General features: G+C 46.7%; 1 protein-coding gene across 3 annotated transcripts in view; it reads left to right on the plus strand.

Moving 5' to 3' along the window:
• Nucleotides 1–19,359, plus strand: part of MAPK8IP1 (mitogen-activated protein kinase 8 interacting protein 1) — a 65,096-nt gene that overhangs the window by 20,384 nt on the left and 25,353 nt on the right. For 2 of the 3 annotated variants that reach the window (XM_018554539.1, XM_018554540.1), the window contains exon 2: nucleotides 14,533–14,647. In XM_018554539.1, the coding sequence (XP_018410041.1) occupies nucleotides 14,533–14,647 (115 nt within the window). Of the gene's footprint in view, nucleotides 1–3,399; nucleotides 3,611–14,532; nucleotides 14,648–19,359 lie in introns of those variants that run through there. The other variant, XM_018554541.1, reaches the window with a different exon arrangement.

The raw sequence follows: 19,359 nt of genomic DNA on the forward strand, positions 1-19,359 counted from the left end.
TTTATCCACATCTGACTCCTCCCCCTTCTCTCTCCTGACCAATGACATCAGCAGCTTCTTGCGTTGTATCCCTCAGATATTCCAAAAAAGAAGAACGTCCATTACACAGCAGTGGTGCAAATCTTTTCATCTTTTTTACCTTTTTGTCTTATTATAACAAAATCATTCCAAGTAAAAAAAGAAACAACAACTGTACTGCACACATAGAAGCCCCCCAGCTGCAGGAACAGATGCAATGCACAGTGCAGCTCACAGGGAAATGATCACGTGATGATATTTCTTGAAAGGCCACTTTAGCATGCCGTACATGCCACGGCAGCTCGATGAATCAGCTCAGGGCCGTCCCGACCTCTTTCGCTGCCAGAAGTGGCCGAGGGTAAAAACATTGCTCACGTTTCTTGGTAATTGAGTGTTGTCATCATCAGCCTCGGAGCAGAACTCATATATCTGCTGGAGAGACACAGATCGAGGGTTTGCAGCGAAGGCTCCATGGGCTTGGCTCTAAAAACTATGGCAAATCTTCTTCAACCCCTGACCTGGCTTACAAGGTATGACTGCCCATCACAGAGCTCATAGTTTTCATGCAGAGTCAGGTGAGCACGGGCCCTGACTTCCTGTTTTAGGGTGACTCCTTTCCCTTGCAGGGTCCTACGGAGCCACCCTTGTGTGTGCTAGTGAGCTCTGTGTGTGTCTCCACAGCAAGGCAAGTTACTCCTTTGTTCCCGGCTCCTCCTCCCTTCTCCCAGCTAATAGATGGACAGTTGCTGTAGTCTGCTCTGTCCCTTGTGATCTTGTACTGGACAGGAAGTTAAGGGAAGCCGAGCTGAGAGAGTTAGAGCTGTTTTGGAACATGATGACTGTAAGTGCTTGGGCAAAAATGTACCTGATTTCCTCATTCTGATTATAATGTCCTTATAATAGCAGCAGAACGTCGTCCACTGAAAAGATACATTGCAGGGAATTTATCAAAACTGGAGCAGTTAACGATGGCAACCAATCAGCTTCTCTCTTTCATTTCCAAACCTTACCTGACCAAACTGAAGAGAGATGCTGATTGGTTGCCACGGGCAATTGCTCCAGTTGCTATCTGCTCCAGTTTTGATCAATTCCCCTCATTCTGTTTTCCTAGTTCAGACTGGCCGTAGTTCATCCTGAGAGCATTGTGAGGGGAATGTATCAAAACTGGAGCAGACAAAATCTGGAGCAGTTGCCCATGGCAACCAATCAGCTTTTCTCTTCAGGTTGCTCAGGTAAGATTTGAAAATGAAAGAGAGAAACTGATTGGTTGCCCTGGGCAACTGCTCCAGTTTCCATCTGCTCCAGTTTCCATCTCCTCCAGTTTCTATCTGCTCCAGTTTTGATACATTCCCCTCTATGCGTTTTGTACTGTGGCCTCACCATTTACGCTCTGTGAATTAAATTACATTTAGACCCCGTTCGGGTCCGCCGACATGAACAATCCTATATATTGCTATGGGAACCGTTCACGCGACCGCGTGGGTCCGCACAATCCGAACTGGTTTTGGCCATTTTTAATTGTGTTTCGGCGCTGCAATGCAATGCTCCCTATACCTCCCTTTTGAGATCAGCGCAGTAACCTCCCTGGTGTGAATGGGCTCTTATGGCACAAGTGCGATGCCACGGCAAGCCAAACACGGGCTCTGTAGAGTCTTCTAATTGGCTGCCATTGTTTCTCGGCGTGGAATTCTGCGGCGCCCATGTGTCATATTCAGGGACCGCGATGCGCATCCCCCGTCATTGGCTGACAGTTACAATGGTATTAGATGCAAATTGTATGCAGATTGGGAGAAGCAGATTCATCATCTTCTCATCTAGACGGGAAAGATTCGTCTCCCGCCGCCCCGGAGACAAGAAATCAGACAAAGTATTACATCGATTTCCACTGAAACGCGTTTCATGGAGAGCGAGAGAGAGGAGACATTTGATGTGATTAAAGGGAACCTGTCACCAGAGAAACAACAACACGGCCAATGCTGACATGCTTTCAAAGTGTATCTATACCCGAGAACAGAAATGTTTAGGGATGCACCTTTAGCGGTATTTCGGTATGGAGTACGAGTATCGATATTTTTTTGCGGTATTCGCCGATACCGAATACCGATACCAGAAGTCCCATCGAGGAAGCCAGGCGGCGTGTAAAGGAAGCTGTCCCCATGCTTCTTGTCACTAGGTGACGACAAAGCATGGAGCCGGCTTTCTGGCCAATCAGGAAGTGTAAAATGACGCGGCGCCCGTTTTCCTGATTGGCCAGGAAGCCGGCTCCGTGCTCCCTCGTCATGAGGTGACGAGGGAGCATGAAGCCGGCTTCCCGGCCAATCAGAAAGCCGGGTGCCGCTTCATTACGTGAAGCCTGGCTTCCTGATTGGTCGGAAGCTGGCCAATCAGGAAGATGAGCAGCAAGTCATTACACGCTTCCCGGCCAATCAGGAAGCCGGGCAGCATGTAATAACTCGCTGCCCGACTTCCTGATACCAGAAGTATTGAGCTAGGCATCGGAGCATTTGGGTGAGTACTCGCCCAAATATTCGGCATCGGCACCGATACCAGAAGAAATGTTATATATCGCAGCTCGCCAGGCCTTAGATGAGGCGGCCGCATTTGTTTTCCTTTTTTAGGCTTTTATTTCCCCCTATTTTCACCGGGTGATCTGGCCCGATCAAGGGGCAGTACATAGCTTCCCGATAACATCACAGCACCCTGCCTCAGTACTTATCTCAAGAGCGCTCAGCCCTGATGTAAGCAGTGGGCTGGTAGGTGAAACTGGCAGGGTGCTGTACATAACTTCCTGATAACATCACAGCACCCTGCCTCAGTACCCCTCCCAAGCGCGCTCAGCCCTGATGCAAGCAGTGGGCTGGCTCTTGGGAGGAGTTATGCAAATATCAGAATGCCTTGATGGGTGGAGCTCGATCTGGAGGAGTGGGAGTTCCTAGGTGAGCTGTATTTGCATGCAGGTAACACCCACATGTGATGCTGAACCTCCATGATGGATTGAAATCCAATGAATGAAAGGGGGCGGGGCCAGGGACAGTCAGGTTGGGGAGGAAAGTGCTCACTAGAGTGTAAAACGGGAGGGCAACAACTCCGACCTGCCAGCTGCTGTGGAACTACAAGTCCCATGAGGCTTTGCGAGACTCTGACAGCCCCAGGCCTGGCTCCCAGAGGCAGATGCATGTTGGGATTTGTAGTTAAAGCTCAGCAGGCTGGGTGGGTGGGTTTGCAGAGATTGCACGGTGAGATTGTAACGTGTATGGCGAGCCAATCACAGGCTTCCAGTACCAGGAGCACAGATATTAACCCTTCCGTTGCCTGGAAGAGACCAGTCAGCATTAATCCAACCAATTATCGAATATACACCCCCTCCAGACAGAGCTTGGCTGCTCTCTGAAACCGAACGCCGTCCAGATTGTGCTGCTGTCAGACACTTGCTCACATGTATTTTTAATGAGCAGAGATGCGCAGCGGAGGGGAAGGGAGCTTATTGATGCCAGTGAAGGGAGGCAGCGGGGTGAGGCGGAGGCCTGCGCTCCACGCAGATGGAATCCAGTGAGGACGAGGCGAGCTGGCTGGAGAACCAGTGGGAGAAATGGTAAGACGGGACTGGGGGCGGGGGGTCTCCTCGGGGCCACGGCATTGTCTGCAGGGGACGGGCCCCCGAGGGCACTGCCCTTATTCCATTTACACCCTTCTCCTTTTAAAAAAAAAAACATGCGCGTCATTGTCTGTTTCCATGGCAGCCATCGTTCCCAAATCCTACAAGATCTTACAATGCATTGGGGGGGATTCTGAAAGGGCTTGCTGAGACTTGTAGTCCTTCTGCGGGGCTGGCTGTGCATTCTGGAGCAAGCGCGGTCAACCTCAGCACCCAGATTTTATAGTGCACCGAAATAAGATGAGTGGATGCTGGTTGTGGGCGGGGGTGCCACGGCGACCGGTTGCTAGGGTTTACTGCACTTCACATATTGCTTTTGCCCTGCCAAGCAAAGCCTGCGAGCGGTGGACTCCTAGAGGGGTATTGATCAAAACTGGGCGCAGGCAGAATCTGGAGCGGGTGCCCATGGCAACCATCAAGCTTTGAAAATGAAAGCTGGGGGCTGATGGGTTGCCAGATTCTATCTGCTCCAGTGTTGATAAATTTCCCTCATTGACTAAAAAATTTGCTCGTAGGGTTTTATAAGTCGGGGGTGGAGGGGGGTATATTCAAACTGGAGCAGACAGAATGTGGAGCAGGTGTCCATGGCAACCATTTGAAAATGAAAGCTGGCAGCTGATGGGTTGCCATGGGTAACTGCTCCGGATTTCTGTCTGCTCCAGTGTTGATAAATTCCCCTCATTTTCTAAATCATTTTCTCGTAGGGATTAATAAGTCACCCGTGGCGACCAATCAGTTTCTCTTCATTTTGTTTAGTTAAGCTTTGAAAATAAAAGGGAGATTGGTGAAAAGGGCTGATTGGTTGCCGTGGGCGAGTCAGATTCTGACCGCTGTCTATGGGGGGATTTATTACAGAAAATAGAGGATCACAAGGGGGGTGCGGCCCGCACATGGATGTCAACATTGCAGGGGTGACACCAAAATCACTGACAGTCATTTTGGTGTCACCCCTCTCTAAAAAGTCAGGCACTGCATCCCGCCGGGTGAACGTCCCCTCCTCTCTCTGCTGGCGTCCATCACCAAGATAGCCACCGGCAGGCATCAATCCGATGACGTCATGCGCGATGACGAGACGGTGGGGTGACACCCGGCCACAGGACGCCACTGCAGTCGCCCATGGCAACCAATCAGTTTCTCTCTTTCATTTTTCAAAGCTTAACTAAACAAATTGAAAAGAGAAGCTGATTGGTTGCCATGGCGACTGCTCCAGATTCTGCCTGCTCCAGTTTTGATAAATTCCCCTCCTGTGTATCTTTTCAGAGGACGATGTTCTGCTGCTATTAAAAGGACATTATAATCAGAATGAGGAAATGAGGTACGTAGGACCCATAATGAGCCCTAATGCCCCTTTTCCGGCATCCCTGAGAAGCCCCAACCGGTCCCTATTCCCTGTTGTGGGCATTCTATCCATAAAAGTCCTAGAGCAAGGGTAGGAAAACTCCAGCCCTCCAACTGTGGTGAAACTACAAATCCCGTCATGCACGGACCTCTGTACAGGTTTCCTTTAATGATAAACTTTACCCATATCTTTAAAATAACAACAAACACACCAGGTACCAAAGAGCAGCCTCATGAGCCATTGATAACATCGGCATAGACCAGGGGTCTCAAACCTCTGGCCCTCCAGCTGTAGTGAAACTACAAATCCCATGATGCATCTCTCTTCGGGAGTCATGTCTGTGGCTGTGAGAATCTTGCAATGCCTCATGGGATTTGTAGTTCCACCACAGCTGGAGGGCCGGAGGTTTGAGACCCCTGGCATAGGCATAATGTAGGTAAAATATCTTTCTACGTATATGATGGCCTCGGCCTCTCGAGGGGTTAAGTATTTTTTTTTTCTGAGCCCGCGGCAAAAAGCGATTTCTCTTCCGGCCACACGGGGTAATGAAAGGCCGATCATCGTAGGATGACCTCTTGTTGGGTAGCTGGGGGCCTAGTTAGCACTTTGCCTTATTAAACAAGCTGTATAGAATAAATTGTCAAAATGGAAAGTTCCCACGCCGACCAATCACAAGTGATGTTTCTGACTTTGGTAAATAGAAATCGGATTGCTGGGGGGTCGCTGCGTTTTGCGTCGCGGTCATAATATAAAGGTAGTGGAAAAAAATCCCAGGTCATGGCGGGCCTTAGTAAAGCCCTTTGTCAGCATTGGTGACGTCGTGTGCACGCGGGATGCAGAACGTAGCGAGCCGGCTCTTCTGAAGAGGAGAACAGCATTGATTACTATTAACCCTGTGCAGTCTGGGGTTACCCATAGCAACCAATAAGCAGCCATCTTCCATTGTTCTGACTGTTGTAAGCTGGTGGGAAATCTGGTTGCTATGGGTTACCGTACACAGGTCCGCCTTGAATATTTGAAAGTTTTGTATTATTTTTATGGGGCTGATGTGTTGGCATTTCTTTGAACATTCATTTATATTGTTTAATTGTCATACACGATGCTTATTGTTGGAGGTGATTAGCCCCAAATCACACCTAGGCATACCGGAAGCGCGTTTCGCATTTGTGCACGTACGTGCGCATTTTGTTTCCATGTTTGCAGCGCGTCCTCATTGCCTTCAACGGGTTCTCGCACGCACGACGAAAGTACTACATGTAGCAAAATCTGTGACATGCGTTCTGCATTTTTCTGGCTGCATTTGGGTGCCATTCATTGGTAATGACAAAGCAGTAGACATGCGCATTCGGATTCGGACGAACCTGCAAATCAACGAAAATCAGTTGGTTTGGTGGTTCGTCCAAATCCGAAATAACGAATGTATTATATGTCCCAATATACTAAAACTATATTCGGGCAAACATAAATTAGTTTTGAGAACGCGCGGCGCCGGCGCTGAATGAGCAGTGGCCATATCAGCCACTGGTGCGTTCTGCCCATGTGGAGTATACTCCGCCATTCTGGAGTATTTCTTGGTATACACCGAGATGGCGGCGCTCAAACATGCCGGCGCTGCCATCTTGGTGTGTACAAAGATATACACTCCAAGATGGCGGCGCGCATGAGCAGAAGGCGCCGGCGACCTATATGGCCTGCTGCTCGTTCTGCAGTTTCAGAATACTGAAGTACTCAATATCGGCACCGAATACGAGATATCAGCACCAAATACAAGTCACAAGTCACAACAGCTGCAGGTTAAATGCAGGTCAGAAGAAGGTCAACTGTGGGTCAAATGCAGGTCAGAAGCGTGTAAGCTGCAGGTCAAATGCACCCACATATGGGGGAAATTTAGGAAAACTGGAGCAGACATAATCTGCAGCACATGTCCATGGCAACCAATTAGCTTCTCTTTTATATTTGTTCAGTTAAGCTTTAAAAATGAAAGATGGACGCTGATTGGTTGCCATGGGCAACTGCTCCAGGTTCTGTCTTCTCTATAGTTTTGGTATCTATATTATGACCCCCTTATATCTTTATATTGTTGCCAAGTCCCCTTTCATTTCCATGGTGATTAACCCCTTCCGGCCAGACCCGTGCATATATATTGCAGCATGGCGGTGGTACATACATGCGTACAGACGGCGTCACACTGTGCTGTGAGCGTCACCGACAACTCCTAGTCACTGTTTACAATCGGGAGCCGGTGGGGGCAATCTCCCAGTCACATGATCCTTGTGACAGTGATCACATGTAGGGTTGCCACCTTTTCTTCCATCGAAACCCGAACACTCTAGCGACACACGGACATTTTCTTGGAAGAATGAGTTGTGGCTTTTTCATATGTGAATAGCGCCGCCCCTTCATATGTAAATATCACAGTTGAGACTATTTTCAGTGGGGGGCCAGTAGCCCCTATCTTAATTTTGGTTTCTCCTGTGTGCCTGACATCTTGTGTCCGGGTTTCTGCTGCCATGAAACCCGAACACAGCATTCAAAACCCGAACTGTCCGGGTGAATCCTGGACAGGTGGCAACCCTAATCACATGACCAGGAAACTCATGCAAACTCTTGGAAATCACAGGCCTATGTGAACATACGCTGGGCCTCTGTGATACACGCGTGTTTATACTAAGCTCACTCCGTTTATTTGTTGTTTGTATCTCTTCATCCCCCTTGTCAGGAAATGTTTTCTTCTGTTAGTAAACATTGTCCGCAAATCCACTCATTGTGCTAAACCTTTAATTGTAGCGCGCTGTGGAGAAGCACATGTGTCTCTGGCAGCTGCATGGAGGCCGGGCGGTGGGTGAGGCGGGCGTCGCGTTGATGTTGTGAGCCACTCAATGGCTGCTGAGTGGGACGGAGCAAAGTGGAGGCTTTTCTTTTCTTTCACATTTCAGCAAAAAGAAAAAAAATCAAAACCTTTCACCAAAATGTCATCAATTAGACAAAATGCACTGCAGTCAGTCGAGATGGTTAAACTCATGTGGCTTATAAAGAAGGATTCCGGGCAAATAAAATCTTAACCCTTGCAGTGCTGCTAGCCACACACTGCGAGGGTTACAATAACAGAGCCATACTCACCCGAGCTGCATTCCCGGCTTCCTCCTAGACCGCTCTCTGGAGCCCCCTTCCCCCCTCCATTCCAGCAGTCGAAGGTCCTGTGAGTCATCACATCCTATAGACTGCTGGAGCGGAGGGGGAGCGGGGCTGCAGGGACCCGTCTAACACTGTATAGGATGTGATGAGTCACAGGACTAGACTGCTGGAGCGGAGGGGGAGCGAGGCTGCAGGGACCCGTCTAACACTGTATAGGATGTGATGGCTCACAGGACTCTAGACTGCTGGAGCGGAGGGGGAGCGGGGCTGCAGGGACCGGTCTAACACTGTATAGGATGTGATGACTCACAGGACCAGACTGCTGGAGCGGAGCTGAGGGGGAGCGAGGCTGCAGGGACCCGTCTAACACTGTATAGGATGTGATGGCTCACAGGACTCTAGACTGCTGGAGCGGAGGGGGAGCGAGGCTGCAGGGAACGGTCTAATGGTCAGCCCCCAGTTATTTTAGCTCCCTAGACTAAACGAGCACAATGGGGTACACAGGGTATGAATTTCATCAGTATCTGGCCCTTCCACCCGGCATCCCTCGATCAGCTGATCGAAGGGGCAGGTTGGAAAATTCTCGGCCCACCGGAGCTTGCAACCAATCAGCTGCTTGCTACGTTTGGGTATTCTGACAGCAGTCAGTGGCCACTGTCAGAACACAATGCAAACAGCATTGACACGTGTATACCCAGCATAATATTTTAATAACATGGGGGAATTCTTGCGCAGTCCATTCAACCTACACCCAGATAACAAGGCACTACATAGTTCTCGGTAGATCTAAAGGAGGTCGTACAATTCGGTTGCAAATTGTATGGCCTGCTGGCCACCACATGGAAATTTTAGGGTAAAAAATTGCCATGTGGCCTTGTGCCGGCATCACTCTTCTTCCGGTTTGGTTTACAAGGAAACCCTTCTGGTGTTGTTGGGTTACTTTTATTTCAGTAATAAAATGGATCAATGGAAATGTTCGTTTTTATTCTTGCATATAATAAATAAAACATTCTCCATTCCTTTATATGGACTCCTCCTGAGTCAGAGGTCTCCTTCCTCGTGTATGTAGAGAAGACATTAGAGCACAGCCCCGGATGCCGATGGACGAGGACTGGGATTTTGCTGCACTATGACTTGCTAAATTGGAAGTGTTCATAATATCAGTGTTACGCTCCTCGCCAGCTAATCCCCGGCGCATTCCGGCCAGTGAATCGGGGTAATAATGATACTTAGTGGCAGCGATGACTTCAGCGACTCTTCATTGCGATACACTACAAAATGACAAGACCGCTCGCAGGTCTACAAATCATCTGCTACTTCATATTTGTGATCACAGTACAATGTATCTTGACACAGTGATCCCGTGCAAAGTGCAAAAAACAGTAGCAGGCAATCAGATTCTGTGCAAAGTGCAATACACAGAAACAGCCAATCAGATCATGTGCAAAGTGCAATAAACAGTAGCAGCCAATCAGATTCTGTGCAAAGTGGAATACACAAAAACAGCCAATCAGATCATGTGCAATAAACAGTAGCAGCCAATCAGATTATGTGCAAAGTGCAATAAACAGAAGCAGCCAATCAGATCCTGTGCAAAGTGCAATACACAGAAACAGCCAATCAGATCCTGTGCAATAAACAGAAGCAGCCAATCAGATCTTCTGCAAAGTACAAAAAACGGAAGCAGCCAATCAGAACCTGTGCAAAGTGCAATAAACAGTATCAGCCAATCAGATCCTGTAGAAACTGCAACAGTCACATGACTAAAATAAAGCTACTTATCCTTGTGTTAAAGCTTTGTGAATTGAGCCTAACGTTTGACAATGCTTCGAAATATAGTGGCATTTCCTTGTGTTATGAGGTGGGGTTTACCAGGGGGCCCCTGTCAGGTTGGCTGTACAGGGCCCCATGATTTGTAAAGTCAGCCCAGAGCAGTGGCATCACAAGTTGGGTGCCGAGTTGTGGCTTGCACTGGGTGACACCATCAGAAGGGGTGACACCAAAATGACTGTCAGTCATTTTGGTATCACCCCCTCTGAAAAGTTGGGCACTTGGTCATGGACCAAGACCCCGACAGCTGCGCTTGGGAGGAGGGAACCTGGTGGCATACCTTATCCCGGCGGATGAACGTCCCCTCCTCTCTTTGCTGGCATCCATCACCAAGATGGCCACCAGCAGTGAAGTGCACATGATGTCATTACGGGAGTGTGTATTGATGTCTCGTGTAGTGTAATGACATGTGCACCGGGTGATTGCTGGCAGCTGACAGCCGGCCTGGTGACTCCGCTGGCCCTAAGGCTATGTACAGCACAATGATGATGTCACAGCTGCTTTTCTATGGTAACATCTGGGTTTGCAAAGGCGTTTGATGCGTGCACAGTGGTATAAAATATCCTATGCGGCTATTGAGGGATAGTTGAATTACATTTTTGTGCCTGGCGTTCAGCTTTAAGGTTCCAAGGTCAGAAGCGCAGCAAAGACTGAAATGCGGTCATCTAGTAGGGATGGGGATGGAGCTTTTTTTAGAAACTTTGACGCAGTGAGGCCCAGAGTTGCGCCCAGAGACCTAGTCTGACCCCTGAATGTCATCAGTGACACAATCTGGGATGTTTTTTTGCGTGCTGATTTGCATATAAGGTCCGGGCCTTCTTTTTGCATCTCCTGGTTCTGGCCGTGCGAGATAACGAGCCCGGTGGCTTTCCTTGTCTTTGGAAGATTTGCATGAACTGCGAGTTGGCTTCAGGGATTTACTGTCTGTCTGTGTCCTGACCGGCTGCCAGAGACGGAAAGAAACGCGTGAATGCCCAGGAGCTTTGTGCATTAAAGGAGAATGAACAGATGTATGCACCCATGTATAATGTATGGAAGGAGATTTCTGATGACTAAGAGGTTTAGAGCTCTGGGGCGCCCCAATCGAGGAAAAAAAAAGAGCCTTGTTCTAATTTTAATCATTCTAATTAAAAAGCAGGATGTGGATTATAAAGGAGGAGGAGCTATTGAAATCCAGCAAATTAACACCTTTATCTCCAATTTTCGCATTTGGTAGACACATAGCATCTCCCTGATGTCTGATACCCAAGTACAATATGTGCCTGTGCTTACTGCACTCTATTGTATATGCTAATTGACAGCACTGCTCATGCAGGAACAGGACAGGGAAAGCTTACATTATAGATGCATAGAGGGGAATTCATCAAAACTGGAGCAGACAGAATCTGGAGCAGTTACCCATTGCAACCAATCAGCCTTCTTTCTTCTTCTTTCCTTTTTTCTTCTTTCCTTTTAACTTCTTTCCTTTCTTCTTCTTTTGTCTTTCTTCTTTTCTACTTTCTTCTTTACTTTTTTCTTCTTTCCTTTCTTCATTCTTCTTCTTTTGTCTTTCCTTTTTTCTTCTTTCTTCTTTCCTTTCTTCTTTCCTTTGTTCTTTCCTTTTCTTTCCTTTGTTCTTTCCTTTTCTTATTTCCTTTTCTTCTTTCCTTTTCTTCTTTCCCTTTCTTCTTTCCTTTTCTTCTTTCCTTTTCTTCTTTCCTTTTCTTCTTTCCCTTTCTTCTTTCCTTTTCTTCTTTCCTTTTCTTCTTTCCTTTCTTCTTTCCTTTCTTCTTTCCTTTCTTCTTTCCTTTCTTCTTTCCTTTCTTCTTTCCTTTCTTCTTTCTTCTTTCCTTTTTTCTTTTTTTTTTCCTTCTTCTCTTTTTTCACCCCTTGGTGTCACAGATGGAAAACCTGAAATTTAATCCATCATCACTCTATCCAAAACTGAAAAAGGTGCCGTAACCCATAGCAACCTGTCATTTTTTTGATTATTATTTTTTGCTTTTGTACACTGGTGAGGGGTAAAATTTGGTTGCCACGGGTTACAATACCCGCTCTTCGCACGGCCGTATTCAGCAAGTCCGAGCGGCTAATGTTTGCAGTTCCTGCTTATTTTCCCATGACAATAATCTAGGTTTAATTAGGCCACTGATGAGGATTTAATGAGCAGATTATTTAATTTAACCCATTATAATTAGATTGGAGAGATATTGGCAGAATAACGCGTCCTGGGCAGAACAGGTCATGGAAATACGCCACACAACACTGTGCACGGTCCTGGGGACATTTGTTTCCTTATGTCACATTAACAGACTTATCAAAACAAAGAAAAGGTTGGGAAAGTGAATGATTGCTTTGAAATACGGTGACCCCTCTAGTTGGTGAATCTCTATATGTACTACAATAATGGAAATATGGTACAGCAAGCATGTAAATAAGTCAAAGGTTACAGTAAAGCTTTTTTCCCTGCTATGCTACACCCCACCCTCTATGTCTAATCACCTCTTCAACCCTGAACACCTTCATTAATCTGAATGGCTTCGGTGAGGCTGCGCACATGTACCAAAGCACCCGCAAATGAAGGGGAAGAAGGGGAGTGCCAATGGAGATCCAAATATGTAAGAAGCAGTAAGGGCGCCACACACATATGTTGTGCAACTCGCTGGTGTTAGAGTGCATGGAAACCCAAAAATCTGTTCTATAGTATGTTGGGTATCGTGTCTCTCTTTATACAGTTTCCTTTAGAAAAACGTGTTTTGTGAATCTCTTGCAACATTTCTGCCACTAACATCACTTCCTGTTGCCGGCTGACAACACTGAGCCACTAACTCTCAATTATCAGCAGTGTTGTCGGCCTGCGATGTGCGCTCCTTCAGTTAACCATTGGGCTGCCGAGCAGGTCTATCTGATAAGTAGTCCAACAGCCAGCTAAATGAGTGCACATGGCAGGCTGACTACACTGAGCCAGTGCCTCGCAAGCCCGCCATGTGTGCTCCTTCAGTTGGCCATTGGGCTGCTGATCAGGTCCCTCAGATAGGGAGTCCAACAGCCCACTAAAGATGCTTGCATTGGCAGGCTAATAACGCTAAACCACTCCCTCTCAATTATCAGCAGTGTTGTCGGCCTGCGATGTGCGCTCCTTCAGTTGGCCAATGGGCTGCTGATCAGGTCTATCTGATAGGTAGTCCAACAGCCAAGCTAAATGAGAGCACATGGCAGTCTAAGCCAGTGCCTCACAAGCCCGCCATGTGCGCTCCCACAAATCCCATCATGCATCTGCCTCTAGGAGTCATGCCTGTGGCTGCCTGAGTCTTGCAGTGCCTGATGGGAGTTGTAGTTTTACCACAGCTTGAGGGTCAGAGTTTGCCCACCCCTGCTCTATCCAACACGAACTAAAGCATTTCAGGTGCAGTTGGGCTTTAAAGCTGAACTCCAGGTAGATACCGTGTTTCCCCGAAAATAAGACACTGTCTTATATTTTTTTGGGCTCAAAAAAACACACTAGGTCTTATTTTCGGGGTAGGTATTATTTTTATTTTTTTTATGTACAACAATCCGCACTTATTCATGTACAAAATATAGGGATCAGGGCAATCAGGGGTGCCGTACCTTTCCAAGAGCAATTTGCTAACCAATCGCTGGCCAGAATGAGCGAAGCGCACTTTCACTATGGATTCCTCACAGGCGGAGTGCATTTGGTATCACTCCGCCTGTGACAGGAGCCAGCGCTATAGAGAAGGCATCGGCCTATGCGGCTCTGCTCCCTCCGCTGCCACTTTGCTTCCTCTAGCGCTGGCTTCGTTGGCACCGCTGATCCTCTCCTGCCTCTTCAAGTTCCCCCTTATGCCACCACTGGCCCTGGGAATGGACACAACTAGGTCTTATTTTCGGGGTAGGTTTTATATTTTAGCAATTCCCAAAAATAGTACTAGGTCTTATTTTTGGGGTAGGTCTTATTTTCGGGGGAAACAGGGTATAAAAGGCCCAAATAATGCAGCTCTGTAATCATCACATTTACATTGTTAAATACAAGCAGTGTGAGTACCTGAAATTGGCCTGTTATCAGCCTTTTTCAGTCCCTGTACAGCAGAGCGGAAGCGAGAAGAAGCACAAGCAGCCAATCTGGTGTTTTGTAGTGCCCAAAGGAGGAGCATGCCTATAGGAGGAGAGAGCAGAATGATAGACGAGCTCATCATCTGCGGCTTCTAGTTTCATTGTCTAATGTCGAGTCACAAGGTAGGGGTGGGCAGGAGACCTGTAAGTTAAAGTGAAGCTGCAGCAGAGAGAGATCATGTCCCCCTGCCAGGTGGGGCTGTGCTGTGCAGTAGAACTGTGTAAATCTTGGGACAGTATGGACAGAAATACAAATCCATTGGCAGGTAAAATGTCTATCTTGTGTGTTTCTCCTCTGTGTATTTAGCTGTGTGCCCAGAGTTCCACTTTAATTACATTAATCGAATGCGCATGCACTTGGCTGATAGAAATGTGCATTGTATGCACTGATTGTTTCATAAATGCTGCAACGTCTATGGCTGGCTGCAGATGTCCTCCTCATGACCGCTGTTCTTTTCCCCAGGCTCACACATGACATTACGCTGGAAGAATTCGAAGATGAAGATTTATCAGAGATCACCGAGATCACCGACGAATGTGGAATCAGTTTGCACTGCAATGATAGCCGGCACTGCAAGGTGAGCGGATGAACAGACACGGGACCGTGCTTGTTCTGTGTGTGGATATGCTGTGTGTGTTGTGAATGAGTGTGTGTGTATGTGTATATATGTGTATATATATATATATATATATATGTGTGTGTGTGTATTAGAGATGCACCGATACCAGTTTTTTGGCATCGAGTACAGATATTTTTTTTTCCGGTACTCGCCGATACCGATAAAGAAAGCCAGGCGGCGTGTAATGATTCGCCAGCCAGTTTCCTGATTAACCGGGAAGCCGTCCCCATGCTCCCTCGTCAAGAGGGAGGATGGGGCCGGCTTCCCGGCCAATCAGGAAGCCAAGCAGCGTGTAGTGACTTGCCACCTTTCTGATACTGGAAGTTCTGGTATTGGGATAGGCATCGGGAGCATATTGAGTACGAGTGGAAAAAAATTTTTTAAAGGTATGGCGAGCTATTTGTCTGGAATTGCCCTTTAAGATTTATCCCTGAGCTCTGTAGATTCAGAAAGCAGTTCGGGAAGCCGCATCCAGCACGGCTCTGTTTTCCGGAATCGGAGCAGCGAATTTGAATTGGCTCTTCTGTCTAGCTGAGTCTTTGCCATCTCTTTGTCGATATCTGTTCCCCTTCCACTTCATTTCATATGCTACCCATATGGCAGTGTAGGGAGCCCCACAGATGTCATGGGCTTTCTTGAGGCTGTTGGGTCTTCTCTCCAGCAGTCCAAGCCAAGAGGAGACTTGTGGTGCCGCCGACACATTTTGATTGGCTGCTGCCATTTCTAGAACAGCGTCTGCCTCAAGGACTTGGGTGTTCTCGGGGGGGAAAAGGCAGCTGGTATGATGAAGTATCCTGCTAAGTACAAAAGTATCGCATACATACCGCATACAAATGTGCTGCACCGTTGTTGGGTGGCATCCTTTCCTGCTAAAGTGCACCTGTGGTTTGCAAAGGAGGACTTGGGTGCTTGGAGACAAAGGCAACCGGTTTGATGAACTATCTTGCTAAGTGCACGCATACAGCATACCCTCCTGCACTGTTGTTGAATGGCATCCTTTCCTGCTAAAGAGCACCAGTGGTTTGCATAGGAGGACTTGGGTGCTTGGCCCATTCATTAAATGCTGGCTTTTTTTTTTGACACTGCCATTCATTTTTATAGTGTTGCGCCAAGGACATTGTCATGCTTTATAAATGTGCAAAGCTTTTTTTCGGGGGTGGGGGCTTAGGGGTAGTGGGATGCAGCCATACTGCTGCCATTTAAGTGTACTCCTAATTATGGTCCTTCCTGTAGCATTAGACCCCACTTCCTGTGTGCATACATGCTACATTGGCACCTGTTGTGTGTTACATTGTGGAACGCTGGGCGACCCCGTAAAGATATGAATGTTTGATATAACAATTATTTTAATAAAATCTGCTACAGTTCAGTGAATAAAGAAACCGTTTTACCCAATCAACCGAATCTATCATATTCTTTATGTTGCATGATCACTCTTTGAATATATGTATGATCGTTAAGTATTACATGTATGACTGGAAGGACAGTGTGGTGTCATGTATGACATCCTGAGATGCTGAATGCTAGCTGCCATGGTCATACTTAACACTCATGCAATATAAAATCCTAGGAGGTAAAAATGGCTCCTACAGCAGCCTATAAATATACCTCTAGGTAAAAAAAAGTTAATAGAATAGTTAAAATGGATCTAAAGCTAATTTCCTTTTAAAAAAAAAATGGATCTAAAGGCAAAGTTTGTATCATTTTGGATAGAGTAGTAAAACCCTGCATTCTTTTTATTTGTCATATGTGCCCCGTTAGTGAGCTTTGCCATCATTTCCTGTCCTGTTGACACAACAGGAAGTGAAAGAAAATCTCTCCAAAGTGAGGAAAACACCCTTTTAGACAGTTGTCACTGAAACAAGTGTCCCTATTGGAACCTTTCCTCTATTCTTGTTCGGGTAACAGCTCAAAATCTTGGATTTGGCCTCTCTTTTTGTCCCGGTGATCAGGACAAATAGAAAAAAATAAATACATAATGGTGAAACAGAAAGCACTAACAACCTAAAAGGGGATTTAGTTCCTCTCCACTTTTTTCAAAACTAGAAAAAGGTTTTGGCTTTATATTAGCTTTGCAGCATGCAGACATGAGAGGTTTTACCTGCTAATAGACTTGTAAATGTCTTCAGCCGGTCTTGTGATTCAGGCTCTTCTACCAGACAGTATAAGCAGGTCGGTGACCTCGCTTTTCTACACTGCAGTTGAGAAATGCAATTTGGTCACCAACCAGCCCCATCCTGTTATTGGAGAATAAAGTAGAAGCAGCACATTACTCTGCTTTCATACTATTGACCCTGGAAAGAAAAAGATCCTTGACCGGCAAAGAGCACTGTCCTTTCCTGCAGTCCAGGGAATTACAGGCTAGGTTCACACCTGCACTACACCGCACGACACCGGGGCTGCGCGATCGTGTGCTAGTGCACACAGCGATGGCCGCGTGGCCCCATTGATTTCAATGGGGTGACATCCGCTCGGCAATCGCTAAAAAAAGGTACAAGTACTTTTTTTTGCAACGCGCGGCTGTTTCGTGTTCACTTGCTCGGGCGGAATCGTGGTGGGAAACCACGCGTTCCGCCCAGCGCGACTGGGGTGCCATTAGAAAATATTGCCACCCACAGCACGATCGGTTCACACCTTGGCGACTCCTGACCGCGCGGCAATTGTGCACAAAACCGCGCGGTCAGGAGTCGCCTAGGTGTGAACCTGGCCACGGGAAGCTAATTTCAGAGCGGATTCAGGAAGTTACGTCTATGTTGTATGTACCGGTATATATCCACTCAGTTGTATCCAACTCTTGGCGGTTCTATGGGCCAGCTGTCTGGCCGCCATGTCTGATACACTTGAGGGCATTGCCATTGAAATTTCTTGGCAATTTTTTTGCTTGGTAGGTGGCCAGTTCTCCCAATTGCTTAGTCTTGGAAGCAGCATACAGATTGTGATAACAGAGCCAATTAACCTACCAGCATGTCTTTGGAGTATGGGAGTGCATACAAAGAATGAGAGCACCACAGTCCAGCAAGAGTTTAATTGTCACAATGGACTACAATCTCATGTTTAGTTTACTAATTTTATATTGCGATTGTAGTCCATCCCAGGAGCGAGCTTGGAGCGGAGATTACTTTACAACACACCCAGGGACCATGGGGAACAAAAGTAGCCACCCTCCAGAAGGAAGGACAGTGTCAGCATTCAGAGATGATTTGAGGATCTGCAGCCGAGTGATACACAAATAAGATACATTGTTGTTAATAGTTGAATGTTTAGTGTCACATAAAATAAGTAAATGGATTAAATGGAGTTTTTTCTTGTCTGCCCGGATCTTTAATAATCTAGGTGAGAGGTTAAAAGTAGCTGAATGAAACCATTTTGTTGCGAGGTCTGCATGTATATAATGTGCCTATTATGTCTGATTGGGTATCTGTGTCTTGTCATGCGTCATCTGTTTCTAGCAATAAAAAGAACAATCACCGGCACTCCAACAGTGAAGCAATGTGTCTTTGTTTGACGCATGTTCACAATATCACAAAGCAAACAACAACAACGATGTTTTGGGGCCGCATGGGGTCCCTTCATCAAGCAAACAGTGTGAACAGGCGAAACGTTGGTATTGTTGTTTGCTTTGTGATATTGTGAACATGCGTCAATAAAAGATGTATCGCTTGATTGTTGGAGTACCAGTGATTCTTCTCTTCATTGCTCTTAATGGGGTGCCATCCACTCATCACTGCAGCACCCACCATTGGGTCATCAGCACAATGGGATATACATACCATCTCAGTTCCGAGCACATGCCCCTGGCTTGAGTTATCCGCGTCACCACTCTAACTAAGTCTGCAGTCTAAACTATAACTCAATATATAAACTTTGTCTCTCCAATCAGCCGCACGAAACCGAGGTCCATAAAAATCCAACTTTATTGTTGTAAATTCCATGCAAAGTTCAAAATACAAGGTATACACCAGCATAGTATCTCTCCCACTCCAATGTCTCTCACACGTTTCACCACCTGGGTTTAATCATAGAGGTCAATGTCTAAACTTCCCACAATGTAACATCATCATTGCTTGCTGATAGCAATGCATGATGGGATATGTAATCTTGAGAAATTGAGATTACATCACATCAAGCAGCAGGAAAGAGACGCAAAGCACACTGTGACTCCAGGAAGTTGTGGGAAGTAATGGGTAGATGGAAGGCAGCACTCACTACATAAAAGGGAGGTTTTTTCTGTCGGCCTGGAGCTTTAATAAACTAGGCGAGAGGTTAAAAGTTGCAGAGTGAAAACTTTTTGTTGTGAAGTCTGTATACAATGTACTTATTATGTCTGATTTGTGTGTCTGTGTCTTATGTGTCATCTCAGTTCTGAGCACATGTCCCTGGCTGGGTTAGCAGGTGTCTTGAGTTATCTGCGTCACCACTCTAACTAAGTCTGCAGTCTGAACTACAGCTCAATGTCTAAAGTTCCCACAATGTAACATCATCATTGCTTGCTGATAGCAATGCATGATGGGATATATAGTCTTGATAAATTGCGATTGCATTACACCAAGGAGCGCTTGTTATGTCTGATTTTGTATCTGTGACTTGTCATGTCTCATCTCAGTCCTTAGAGCATGTCCCTGGCTGGGGTAGCAGGTGGTGCCGTGTGTTGTGTGTGCATCCCTCCTCCC

Source organism: Nanorana parkeri, unplaced genomic scaffold (assembly GCF_000935625.1).
Source record: "Nanorana parkeri isolate BGI_ZX_2015 unplaced genomic scaffold, ASM93562v1 scaffold163, whole genome shotgun sequence".
Taxonomy (NCBI): domain Eukaryota; kingdom Metazoa; phylum Chordata; class Amphibia; order Anura; family Dicroglossidae; genus Nanorana; species Nanorana parkeri.